The sequence below is a fragment of the Argiope bruennichi genome, chromosome 10 (genome assembly GCF_947563725.1).
Source record: "Argiope bruennichi chromosome 10, qqArgBrue1.1, whole genome shotgun sequence".
Classification (NCBI taxonomy): domain Eukaryota; kingdom Metazoa; phylum Arthropoda; class Arachnida; order Araneae; family Araneidae; genus Argiope; species Argiope bruennichi.
Window position 1 is genome coordinate 4,096,039 of NC_079160.1, and position 14,057 is coordinate 4,110,095.

Sequence of the window (14,057 nt, forward strand, 5' to 3'; positions counted from 1 at the left end):
CTAACATATTGTTTTTCATAATCCGTAAAGTTTCCTTCCATAACTAAAAATTTATTGCGCACACAAAAGAGAAGCAATATTTCATTTTAAATCACAATGCAGTTTTTTTGCCATGCAAAATGTCCGAGAAAGAATGCAAGAAATTTCTTACAGGATTATACAGGTTAATAATATGCATAATTATCTATATAAAAGATGACGAGGTTAGTTTAAAATATATTAAAAAGTTACTTAAGCATCACTTCAATATAATTTAAAGTCATTGAATCGTTCACACTTACTTATCCTAGTCAAATTTTCCAATCCACCTACAGTCCCAGCCCGAATCGATTCGAATTTCGGGATGAGATCATCGTCCAATCTTTGCAGAAGTACATCAGCTCTAGCATTAGCGTCTTTGGCTTGCGCTTCGGCTCTTCTTACGGTCCCGGCTGCATCTTCGAGAATATTTTTCACGCCTGGAATTTCAGAATGAAAGTGAAATTTGCGCGACTTAAAAAAAAAACGTTATTTTCATGCAGTGATGCCAGACTGATAGTAATATTCTGTTTAATAATGTCTATTAATAGATTAGCATAGTAAACATACTTTATTTTCATATCGCCTGTTTGTTTATAGCAAAGTGTTAAACAGCCGAAAACCTTCTTTATTTAAGTCCATCATGTTTCTCCACCTGAGTCCGAAAATAAGCCTCGATATGATTTCGAAAGTTTCGATGTTTGAATTATAAGCATCATTTCCAAAATAAGCATGGTGAATATCATCCACTTTCTGGACGCTACAGTTATTATCGAAGGGCATCATGACCCTGATCTCTGCTTGCGCGCAGCATTTCAAACCTTCCGTGTTTATAAATATTGTAATAGCTAAGTAAATGTAATGGAACAAATCAGAACTTGAACAATTACACTTGACAAAAGTGAGTATTACCCTAATATTTTTATAATTCCCGGATTAGAATACATCAACTGTGGATGGGAAAGAGTATCTAATTGCTTGCCGAGGCTGACATTACAGTACGGTACCACGGTTAAACATTATATCAGAAGAATTCAAAGTTCGATGGATAGCTCCTTTCAACGATTGCTTTGCAGTTGTTACTGCTCCAGAAAATCTCAATAACGGGTAAAGACGCTTTCTTCGACACGAAGGCACGATACACAGGTAACAAAGCTTAGACCAAGTATATACAAAATGGCACTTGCAGTAAACAACAGTACAAAACAGAACATCGCTATTAAAGAACGATAACAGCACAAAGCACTCAGAGAAAAACTCAACAGAGCGAAATCTTTCTCGAAAGGATGGAGTTTTCACTCGATTGCTCACATCTCTCGACTTATCTGCTTCTCTTACTGATTCAGCACCGACTCCCTCTGACAACTCTGTCTCTCGGCATTTTACAACTCCCGTGAGAGGGCAAAGAAACTTTCAGAATAATTATTCGAAATCAAGTCCTAATGAAGCTACCGTCATGATTCTGGAATATTTTGATTGCTTTATTTTGTCGCCAAGTTTATTGCTAAAGCCAGGAGTCACCCGGCATCCATTCAGCAGTCATTAGTACGCTGAAAAACTATCTTCCTTGTCAGGAGACTTAATTTGTAGGGAAGTAACATTACTAATTTGTAACAATATTATAAAAAATAGGATCTTTTGGTGAAAAAATTAACTAGATTAAAAATTAAAAAGAAAGAATTAAATAAGTCTTCTTTTCTGCGAGATATAGCACCTGAAAAGCTAATCAAAAAATTAAGCAGATTGAGAATTAGCCTGTGAATGATACCTTTTGGTAAAGCATCCAGCTCTCTGTTAATGATGTCATTGTTTCGTTTTCCAAACGCCAGATCTTCTGAGAGATCGTCCAGGGCATTCTTTCGCTGCCGCATTGTTTCCTCCAGTTCTGAGAATAAAACAAAAATGATTCATAAACAAAGAAACAAACCTAATAAAAACGGATTGTTTTTTAAAAACCTTTTTGAATTTCGTTATTTTCTACTTTTAATACTTATAATGTATATGCTATGAATATTATATTAAAAGAATATGCATTATAGCATATAATACATTTAATTACATACACTAGTATGGAACATTGAAATTAATTAACTGAAATTTAAGTAACGAAAGCATTACAATTATGTATCGATATCGAGAATGGCTGAGTGCACAAAATTTCAAAATTCTAATGCAACATGAAATGAACGAAAGATCAACTCCAAAATTTCATTTTTAGAAACACGATTGGAAAAAAATAAGTACAGTTCTATTAAAGTACGTAAAAGCTATTCATTACCGGGAACTTTCTCGTCGTTTAATTTTTGAGCTTCAGCAAGCAGCTCGAGACTCCTCGCTCTGGCCTTCTCCGCTCGTTCGGTCAAAGCCTCTCCAACCCCTGGATAAGCCTGCAAAAAAATATATCACATTCTGATTCAAACAAATACAAGGTGTTAACCGACATTGCCAAGAATGAACATATTACGTGTAATCGTAGCTTCGTAGTGCATTTACATTAAAAAACTAATTTTCAATGGAGTTTCTTTGATTTGAAACTTTTTCGATCAAAGTTTTCGGAAATTCAAATTTTTCTAGAATTCCTTGAATTTTCAATTAGAATAATTTTCAAATTTATAATTTAACTCTTCATAATATTTTAGATTTTGGTTTCTTTATTATGATTCTTTCTTTTGAAATTTGAAAATATTAAAATTTGTTGTCATTTCTGAATATTTTCGTTCTTTTAATAATTTTGTGATTGATGTCCTCAGCATAACGATAAGTGAATAAATTCATTTACTCGAGGAATTTACTGCTGAAAAAAAAAAAATCTTTTTTTTTAAACGTTGATTTTGCTATTCTATTGATTACAATCACTTCAAAAATCGATAGTTTTACAGTTTTATCGTATAATTATTGTATTCAAGGTGCTCTATACTGTTCATTAAGTCATAGGCTGACTACTATGATCCGCCCAAAGGCACACGGAAAAACTTAAATGACCGGACCGCAGCGACAGCAACACTGGCGGGAATTGTGGTTGAGTCCTAAGAGCCATCACCGGCCACGGTACAACTCTTCCCTAAGGAAGTACGTCTTGTCATCAATGGGAGGAGCCAGACCTTACCTTTTCGTGTACCCACAGTGGTGTCGAGAACCAACCATCATGCCGGAAGCTTCACATCCTCAATGACGAGGTGCCTCCCCTGGAGATATATTGTTCGTTAATCAAAATTTCTTTTTATAATTCAACACTTAGACAATCTAGCCCCTCATGCAGAACAGCGACTTTCTCACTTTAATCGTAACATTCACAATCTCATTGAACGTGAGGGATTATGAACGTGAACATTCATAATTCCTCCATAACACGCCAATGGAATTAGTGCCAATCTAAAATCGGCAATTGAAAAAAAAAATGATAAGTTTTAGCATGGTCTTGAAATAACATCCAACTCATATTAATATTCGTTTCTATCGCGCCAGTTGGGTCGGGCGCTCATTGAATGCAGATTCAGAAATTGAAATTTATTAAAGAGTGTGCCTGAAAGTTCCGGGGAGACTACTCCCGCTGGTTTATGTTTTGAAGTTATCAACTTCAATTATATTTTAACAGCTAGACTAGTTCCGAATTTCATCCATCTAGCTCAAAACGTTTGATTTACCGTGTTTACTGACAAACAAACGGCCACACTGCCAAAAAATAATTTTTTCAAATTTAGAGAGGTTTTAAATAGTGGCATTTAGTTCAACATTTAATCATTATTTTGATTTCTTTATTCGAACCCTGACCAAGGACAGAAGCCGTTCGAATAGGAAGCAGAAGGTAAGAAAGTTGACATGAAGGACCAGATAAAATAAATAAACGAAAGAATAGAATGGCACGGAGTGAAATCGTGATGAATGTCTGGTTGTAAAGGGTCAAAACAAGTCACTGTATGCTGGTTTCAGTGACCTGCGCTCTAATTAACTAACGAAAGTTGCGTTAAAAAAACCCCATGAACATTGGCGCAGTGTTTGAGAAATAAAAAAAATTACTCTTTGCAGTATATCTTAAATGTAAATATATAGACGTTCCGTTGCTTTGTAATGGGATCATCTGTATTCATAATACTTATAAACACTCAAATCAAAACGAATCACTAAATTCCGTTTGAAACAAATAGTAATCCATTAACAGAAGAAAAACAAATGCAATGGCGAATAAAAAAAATTTTTTTAATGATAAAAGGAACAGAAATGCAAAATGATAACAATTGCAGACCTTCGTTATTTATTCATGCTCAGGCTCATTCGCAAACACAAACTTATTTAAACAAACAAAAACAAATGAATCGCAGCTTCTAGAGCCTAAACAGAAGTTGGAATTCGCATCCAATGACCTCGCAGATCAAAAGGAAGGATTTTTTTTTTTTTTTTTTTTTTTTTTTTAACTTCGCGCAACATTATAGAAGGCGGTGGACAATTACATCACAGGACATTTTCCAAATAATTTGAAACATTTCATGAAATAAACTTATGTTTTGTTTCAAAAAGCACTTCCATAAACGTACTTATGTTTCATTGGAGCTTTTATTAACCATAGAATGTTTATCTGCTCGAGTACTGTATTAAACCATTTATCACAATTATTAATAATTATTGCTTCATTTGCTCAAATTAATATTTATTTATCAATTGTTCATTCATTTTTAGAAATAAATCATAACTGCTCATTCATCTATCAGATTTTTTACAGCAATAATCCATTTTAAATCAAGTCGCCCTCCCCATTCAAATATTTCGATGAAACGAATTTTGATCGCTTTCTAAATTTCGAACAAACCACTGCACTTATTACAGCACCGTATATTTTAGCAAAACGACACATCATCTCAAAAACTAGGAAGATCGAAAGGCGAGTTACTTGTTGGTAGGCATTCTCAGCTGCGGTCTCAGCTTCCCGGGCTGCTTTTTCTGCCGCCAGAATGGCGTCCACAATATTCTGATAGGCTAAGGCGGCCTGAAGAGGAATGTCGGAAAGCTCTTTCGTCGCTCGAAATAAGCTAAATGAAAGAGAATCAGAATGCAGAGTTAGAAAAAAGAATGTTTCGTGAATAACACATTTTTTCCAATCAAGTTTTATGTCATGCGATTCAAGATAGATTTTGTACATAATTTGTCTTCAATATAATATGTTTTTATAAACGGTCATTTGTTATTTTTATTTAGTGTTAGGATAATCAATATTTTTTCTTTACACGTTCTCTCTCAGAAAGAGCACTTTATTTATCCTAACCGAAAAGCCGTTAGAATGATTCATATTTTTAAAAACTCAACAAAAGTGCCAGCAGCACTCGTTGCATCGAAGTCAATTGAGCAAATGTTTCAAATATTCAGAGTCTTCTTTCATAGAGACAGTATTCGATTGGAACAGAAGGAAGTTGGCTTCCATCACGTCTTGAAACTTGTTTAGAGGAATAACTATGATTTCGAGTACTTTCACTCAGCAATTTTATAAAGTTACGTTCTAATTCTATAAAAATGACGTTACGAAATCGTACTTTCGTAGATATTTCATACTCAAATATATACTCATTTCATGTATACTCATTATAAAAATAATAATTACACATTTCTCTTTTATAATAATTACTATTTCATTTACAAGTATAATTATTTTTTAAATGAAACTGTAAAAACGTGCATATTTCTATATTCCATTTCCCATATATATTTAAAAGAAAATGTCACCCTATTTCCTAAATAGAACAAGTTGTTTGTTGCTACTTTGTGTTCAGATGAATTTGTCTGCAATGCAGTGTAATAAATAAGAAATAAAAGACTAACAAGCAGTAAATAACTAAAAATAGAAAGAATTTATACTTTTAATTAAACTATTTAAAGCACATATTTTTTTTTAAAAAAATAGTATGCTCTTAATTTGCCTCCATTTTGAATTTAGATACTCACTTTGCTAAATGATTGCTTTGTCTCTCCAGTTCATCAGCATGTTTTTGAGCAGGAATGACGTACTTTTCCTTATACAAAGGATTCAATCGAGCTAAAATAGCTCGGTGTTCATCCAGTTTCTCAGTTGCATTTTCAAGGTCTCTTAAAAGTCTTGGTAAGAACTGCAAAGAGTTATTATTAAACAAGGTGCGCAATTACAAACTGTTGCAAAAATCAAGCGTTTTAAGCACCTTAGCTAAAAAATGAAGCAATTTTGCGCATGCACAGCTTCGAATATCTTCTACATTATAACAATGTATTGTATTTATTGAAAAAAATACTTAAAAATTTTAATACAAATTTTTAAATTTTGCCATTTATTTCTACATTTGCCCAACATCTGAAATTGTAAAATAAAATATACTTTTTGGTTTCACAAAAAATGAAATAAAAATAAATGACAATGCAAATTTTCATTCCAAAAACTCTAACCAACTTTTATAAAATTAACAATAAAAGTTTGATCTTTTCAATATTGTTTTAAAAATTTAAAAATTACCAGTTAATTTGAATGGATGCACCATTTCTGTAAATATCGAACAATGATGTAAAAACATGACATGATCAAAAAATTTTAAAAGGGAACAAATAATTTTTTATCATATTTATGTAAAAAATGAATCAAAAATTAAAGAATGCTTTTAAGAGATTAAGTTAATATTTAATCCTGTATTAAAATGCTTCACAAAACTAAATATAATCCACGGTCATTTTTATTTGATTTATACTAATTTCTTAAATTTCAATAAATATGGGATTAATTAATGAATTCATATAAACTAATTGCAGAATCTACTGTTAAAAAAAATAACTTTTCATATTTTATTCCAAGTAACTAACATGATATGGCGAATTCTAAAAATGTTTACAACTTTGTTTAAAGATCGAATCTCATCAATTAATGAGGATGTCACCATTATCTTTAAATAATAATTGATACAAGAATTGAAAATTCTGAAAATTTGATTTATAAGGTATTAGATGCCATCTATTTATATTTATATAATGTTGCAAACATTAAAAATTTATATAACCGGTAAATTAAACACATCTTTGATAAATATGAGTTAAAAGATTAATTGCTCAAGATAATGGGAAGGGGATTTGTAATCGGCCCTGATTCTTAGGTAAGTAAATTACACAAACGAACCACAATCAATCAACTGCCAATTTCTTATTAGTTCCGTATAGAGAAGTGCAGAATTCTGAGTAGCATTTGACTCGTTAAAAGATTCCATTGGGAAAAAAAAAAAAAAAATGCCAAAGCAGAAAATAGCACCAACTGTGGAATAATAATAATTTTGAAGCGAAATATCTTTTCATAGCAAGGATTCATCGCGAGCTGTACGCTTTATTAAAGGCGTCGAAAAACAAGTGTCGTAACACATTAGTTTCCTGTGCGGTTTAGGTGCATACTCTCATCTTTTTTACATCTTCCAAGCAGCCAGGGATATGTACCGACTGATCATGAAATTTCATTTCCCTTCAATGCTCCTCGATGCTGTGACAAGGTGGTTTTATTCCTTGGTTCTTGTGAAAACATTTCATATTCTGTCAATAGTGGCAACAATTGAATGACGATTGTGGTGATAAATAATGTAGCGTTTATTTTCAATTGTGTATGATAAAAGTTTATTAACAAGCATCTGCCACTGCTTTTGAACTGTTCTCATACTCTTTAAGAAATTGAAATAAAATAGTCACATTAAAATACAACTGAGCACTGCTGATATTAAATTTTGATACATATGTGACTGAAAGTATTTAAAAGTTTCTACAATGTTAAATGTATCAGAAAACAGATTTAAAAATCTTACCTCAAATTTAACAGCGCCATCAATAATCGCAGCTTTAGCAAGAGTCAATAATTCATCAGCTTCTTTCAATGTTAGGTTGGCACTATCCACGATGCCGCCGATCTCACTGATTATTGCCTATCAAATTATATTGAAGTTAATGTAGTGAGCATAATTTTCAGTGATTTTGTTTAAGTAAAACTTTAAAAAATTAAAACATTGGATATTCGATACGCTAAAAACAAGCTTGGATATATAGGATGATACAGAACGCAACATACAATCTTTTAAGGGATGTAGAAAGCACAAAAACAAACTAGAATCGTTTAAGAATGCATAAAAAAAATGCAGGCCGTATAAACCAGAGAATACCCGAAGATGCAGAAACGATAAACTAATAATAGGTGAAAAACATTGATTTTGCGAAACTTTACATTTAGACAATGGTAGATTATTAGCAAAGTAGCTGCCTACGACCACTGAGTTAAGGGGGGGGGGGAGGTAGAGTTATATGGATTTAAAAATGCTTTTGCACTGTAAACAGATTTGTAAAAAATGAAAATGCTATGAATTATAAAGCAATTGGCCAATAATATATGCGTACATTGAATTATTAAATTAGTAAATAGTTATTAAATTAAAAAAAAACAACTGCTTATTTATTTTTAATCCATGAGAATACATTGAATATTTATTTAAGTGGTTAAATTATATTCTTTTTTAAGAAGTTTATTTCCATGTCATATTTAATTATAATTTATTATTTCCTTTAACTTTATCGTAATAATTAAATGCTTTTATTTGTAAATTAGGAAGTTAATATGTAATAATTACATTTAATTTTTCAAGAATCTTATCACAGAAGTCATTTTTTTTATAATATACATATTAAAAAAATAAAAAGTTACAAAAGTTTACAAACTTTTAGACTAAAATAAAAAATAAAATTAGACTAAAATAAATCATTAAGTAGTTGATTAAAAAAATTGTTGATATGCAAAATTAAATGGACCGATTCTTTAAAAATGGAGTTTCGAAACGTGTGCTGCCTAGCGCCGCAAAATACTTAAATCAGCCACTTTAATTGGGCAAAGCGTGCACATAACCGATTGCACAATATCTGTTTAAAGTTTCACAATTACGCGCAAGTATTAAAGTGACGGAGCATGAAAAAGAAGCATCTGGACATTTGCAGTGGAGATTCTTGTGAAGAGGGCATTCGTTACGGCACTCCACCCCAACACCGTGCACGAAGCACATCGTTGGCTGTGAAGAGGGCAGTCAGCTATCTCAGCATTCGTAATCTCTAGGTAATATTGAGATCCAAATGCGAAGATGGTTAACAGCGCCCTCCAGCTCATCCGGTCAGTGTATCTGTATATACTGCTCGATCCAGTTTTAAGATATGTGTTAAATTTTGAAACGTCTTTAAACAGTCAGCTAAAACACAGGTACATTTAAAAAACTGATTTACTCACTTGCACTTCTTTCTCCCTCGCCCTACCAATCTGTAAGGTTTGTAAAGACCGTTCAACAGGTTTGCGCACATTCTCATCTATTTTCTTGATCAAATCAGACAACAGTTTGTCTAAACGGTCAATCTTTTGCTTGAGATCATCCACATGAGCACGATCCAGTGTCAGCTTTTTCAGATTGTTCAGCAGGTTTTGGGCTTTTCTAGATATCAATGCAACAACAACAACAACAAAAAATGTTGTTATAACATACAGTTATTTTGAAGAGAATGCAGTCTTACCGATAAGCAATAACTTGTTTAATTTAACCTGCAGCATACTTTTTTAATGAATTGAAAATTAATTTATTACGTAATTATATACATCTATATCAAAATAGTTTTCTTCCCTTATTTTTGAATTATTATTTCCGAACCATTCAAAAATTGCATTCATTACTAAATTTATAATTTTGTTCATGCCGATTCAAATTACCCAGACTTCTCATCTAATTCACCAATTTGGCTTGTAAACCATTGGTTTAGTATTTCAGAAACTTATAAGATCATTAGTTAGCATCCGCTACGGCATCGAAAAAACGACGTGAAGTACAATAACTGCAATTTGGAAATGTGCAAATACCACCATATTAACTAGTCTATGATTTCATCCCCTCCAAAAATCTTTTCGCACAAAGACTAGATTTTTAATGATAAAATTCTTGCGAAAGGGTAAGATTTATTAAATTAAGAATTAAAAAACTCATATTAGGCTTAACATATTTTTGGGATTCGCACATTTTTTTTTCATATTTTTATTTCATTCATTTTCACGTTCTATAAAATAAAAACCACTATATAATAATTTCACATTAATTTTTGTCGGAAATTTACAATTACTCAGCATGACAATCAACTATTCAAATGGAAGAGAATTTCAACGCAAACCCTCATTTTACTTCATGGAGTTAAGCTGTATTTACAGCCTGTTTTAAAGCAACAATAGGGCTACTTTGTGATTGACCTCGTAATTTTGAACTGCGGTCAGATAACGAGGAATCGGATCTCGTCTCGACTTCTGAACCGGAGGGTACCTTACCATCAGGCTACCACGCCTTCTCTTTGCTTCATGGAAATGAGTTCTATAATATTAGAACTATAAAATTAGGCTTAAATGAAGAAATCAATGAATGCCTCGAGCAGTAACATTTGATATTAATATACTAATAAAATGAATAAGCCCATGAGACATCTTAAATATTTTGTCACTTTAACATTGTTTGCTTTTGACTCTTCTTTTACAACTACCCAGTAGAATTGCTTGCTAACTTAAAACTCTTATTATTTTTATTCCATTTTAATCGATTATGTTTTGATTTGCGGAAATTATTCACACTAATTTCGATTCCCACTAATTGTTCAGATTAGAATCTATAGGGATATGCGTGCCACAAATTAAAAACTTCTAAGTTAGTGAATCAAATTGGAATATGTTGCTGCTTATGGCACTTGTCAGAGACAAATTTTAAACCGAGTTTTAGCGTCTCTTGTTTCAGTAGCGCCATCTAGGGCCAAGAGTATGTCTTAGTTACTCATACGTCACAGCCTTTCCATTCAAACATTTCATTCACATATCGTAATTTAGACCTGAAACAGAGAATGAACATTTCTGATTCAGTACTCTCAGTGGTATCGTCTCGACTAGGAGGACTTTTCGGCTACGACAAATTTATACGCGCACCTGCCAACATGTACACGGAGAGTCTTCGGCCGGTGGGATTCGAACTCACAACCCAAGGGATGCAAATCCAATGCCCTACCAACCAGGCTCTCTCTGCCCAGAATGGAAACATAAACTACATCAGCCTTGAACTAGGGATGAAAGATTGATAAAGTATCAAAATGCATTGATCATTCCCGCAAATGCAGTACAATTTTTCGTGTTTTTAATAAAATCTTTTTCTTTTCTATTTTTATTCATTTATTTTCTTTTATAAACCGATTTTTGCTTAGCACCTATTATTTCCTTTAAATTTGAATCATAATTTTTCCTAAATATTTTTGACGTTAAAATTTAAGAAAATCTCTGAAATCCGTCATGTATTGGATCTGACACCAATCGGATTATAGAGGAGCTTATAGAACATCACTGAACTATATATTGATACAACTTCCTTCACATGGCAAACGAGCCAACAATATGTCGGGAAGAAAAATATGACGCTAAGGTGTTGAATAGGAGCGTATTAAACAAGTACAATTCAAGTATTGAAGGGATGAAGGAAAGAATGGCTCATCACCAAATGGTGTGTTCCAACAGGTGGGGCGTCGAGGGTTGCATTAGAGTCTATTGTACCATAGATAAGAGGCTAAAGAAGATGTTTTTATCGAAGGACGCGGTGAGAAAAATCAAACTATAAAACAAAAATGAACTAGTTCTTTCACTATTACTTTTTAATTACGAATTATTATTTTTAATATGATTCCTGAAACTTGTTTATTTTATTTTGATTATTTACTTTCCTTTATACTTTAATTTTTAATGCCAGTTTTATGTTTTTAATTATTAAAAACATAAAATTGGCAATTATGCCAATTTTATCTTTTTATTTGCTGCCTAGTGATACATACTTTCATCCTGAGAAGAGATTAAAATGTAAATGAAAATTTAGAAAAAGATATATAAATAAATAAACAAGAACTACCATTGAACTAAAAAATTACAGAAAATATTTCGAATGAAGGTATGAAGAATTCATCAGTATATTTTGTAAGAGAGTCTTATGAGGAAACTGGAGGACTCTTTCGGAAATATTTGAAAGCTCGTCAGAATTTACTCATAAATCACCCCCCCCCCCACACTACCGATCAGTCTTAAATCAGTAGACGGATATACTTAAGATATCTGTTCTGTTTTAAAATGCATCGGATAAGCAACCCTTTCTCCCTTCCGATAAGCTTTATATTCATATATGTCCGAAACCGTCATTCACGGACTCTGCCACGGTGGTTTTGCAAAATCTTTAAAAAAAAATGCGCGCAAGCAAGTCAGTCAGATAAGCTGAACATAACATTTTGAATTCTGAATTTGAAGCTGAATTTCCAACATTTACCAGCTAATAAAAAAATGCCAATTAAAAAGGTCAAATTCATGAGTTACAATTCAAATTTTTAAAAGTCTTTGAATAAAAAAAATTGCATCTTTCACCTTAATTCTCGTTCGGCACGTTCCTTATCCGGTCCAAAATCGCGAGATTTTATTTCTTGAAGCAATCTCTCGGCTTCTTGCAGCATGCGTTGCACAGACACAGCCGGTCCAGTGGGATCCAGCCCATGAGTGGCCAATTCAGCGACTAAATCTACAGGGGCAGAAAACAGAAATTTTACCTCATGTGCTCAATCAATAACGTATGCTTTCTTATAGAGAAGCACATGTACATCCACTTTATCCCATAGGACGATCCACAATTCGGCGTAAAAAATCACATACTAAAATTCATGCATAAAAAAAGATAAATCTACAACACTTTTTATTCCAAATTCAACACAGAGCTACGATTTTAGCGATAAAATAATATGGTAAATTTCATTCGTTTAGCTTGCTGTGTTTTCAATTACCGTGTTCACGTCAACATACCAAATTTCATCCATCCGATTTTTTGCATTTTAATCGCGTTCAAGCTCAGCAGAAAGTCATAATTCCAAAAAAAATTTTTCCACGGTTTAGAGAAGAACTATATAACGCTAATGCACGTGGCACAGAAATAGCTCTCATTACTTATTGTTGAATGGCAACAATCTAATGTAAACAAATAATCGTACTCATTTCAGAATGCTTCATTGAAAATTTTTACAACTTCATTTCAACACTTCGCTTTAATGGTGGAAAATATTATGAGAAACTTTCTGGAGAGAATTTGCCAAAATTTCCATTAAGTCAAAGGAAAGAAGACGTAAAAGCAGTCAAGACATAAGATTCAAATTGGAAGCTTAATTGAGTGCAAAAATACGCTTAGTCATTGCTGCAAGGGTAATGGCGATGATTTAACTTTGGAAATGGATGACCATGTCTTCCAAAATAGTTATCATAAAAAATCGAATAAGTCTTAAAAAGTTGTAATGGAATTAAAAATTCAGCCATCATAGCATTCAATTGCGTGCTTTTGCCAATAGTTAACCGAGCGGTTGGAGTTTCACTCGCCCTTTTATTTCATAACGTATACACTTTTTAATTTGCAGTTAACATGATTCATTTGAATACGTGATTTTAGTCGTAACAAATAAAAAAAAAAGTGAATTTCTTTTCAAATTATATGTGCATTCTATATGAATAATTTAACAGTCTAAAAAGCCAATAATCTGGGCGGACAAGAGAGTCGCGAAAGGCTGGTAGTTACACTTGACTTCACTTTTTTATAATTTTATAATATTATTTTGAAATTGAACTGCTTTGTTTATTCTTTTGAGGCGGAAACTTTATAATCCAATTTTACCTTTTATCTAATTTTTACTATATAAAATTTTAAAAATACATTTCATGATTAATAAAGTTAACAAAACTCAAAATAACACAACACAGCCCAGATTCAGAAATGTCTAAAGCAAGGAAATTCTTCAAAATATCAAAATCAAATTTTTGGCAATTACAGTAGTTTTTTTTTTCTTTTCCTTTTTGGTTGCTTCTTGTAAGAGGATAAATAACATCTCTCAGAAAAGATAATTTTAGAAAGATCGAAAAAAAATGTTCTAATCCTTACTCGCCATTTCTTTCCTCTTTCTTGGATTAAAAAAAAACTGCAAACAATAATGATATTTTATAT

The 14,057-nt window shown here is 32.2% G+C and overlaps 1 protein-coding gene across 2 annotated transcripts in view; it reads right to left on the minus strand.

The window, feature by feature from the left end:
• LOC129988352 (laminin subunit alpha-1-like) overlaps positions 1-14,057 on the minus strand; it is a 158,687-nt gene that overhangs the window by 43,472 nt on the left and 101,158 nt on the right. For both annotated transcript variants that reach the window (XM_056096556.1, XM_056096555.1), the window contains 8 exons: positions 12,446-12,596; positions 9,263-9,461; positions 7,806-7,922; positions 5,950-6,110; positions 4,904-5,042; positions 2,297-2,405; positions 1,787-1,903; positions 282-458 (listed from right to left, as the gene is read on the minus strand). In XM_056096556.1, the coding sequence (XP_055952531.1) occupies positions 282-458; positions 1,787-1,903; positions 2,297-2,405; positions 4,904-5,042; positions 5,950-6,110; positions 7,806-7,922; positions 9,263-9,461; positions 12,446-12,596 (1,170 nt within the window). The remainder of the gene's footprint in view (positions 1-281; positions 459-1,786; positions 1,904-2,296; positions 2,406-4,903; positions 5,043-5,949; positions 6,111-7,805; positions 7,923-9,262; positions 9,462-12,445; positions 12,597-14,057) is intronic.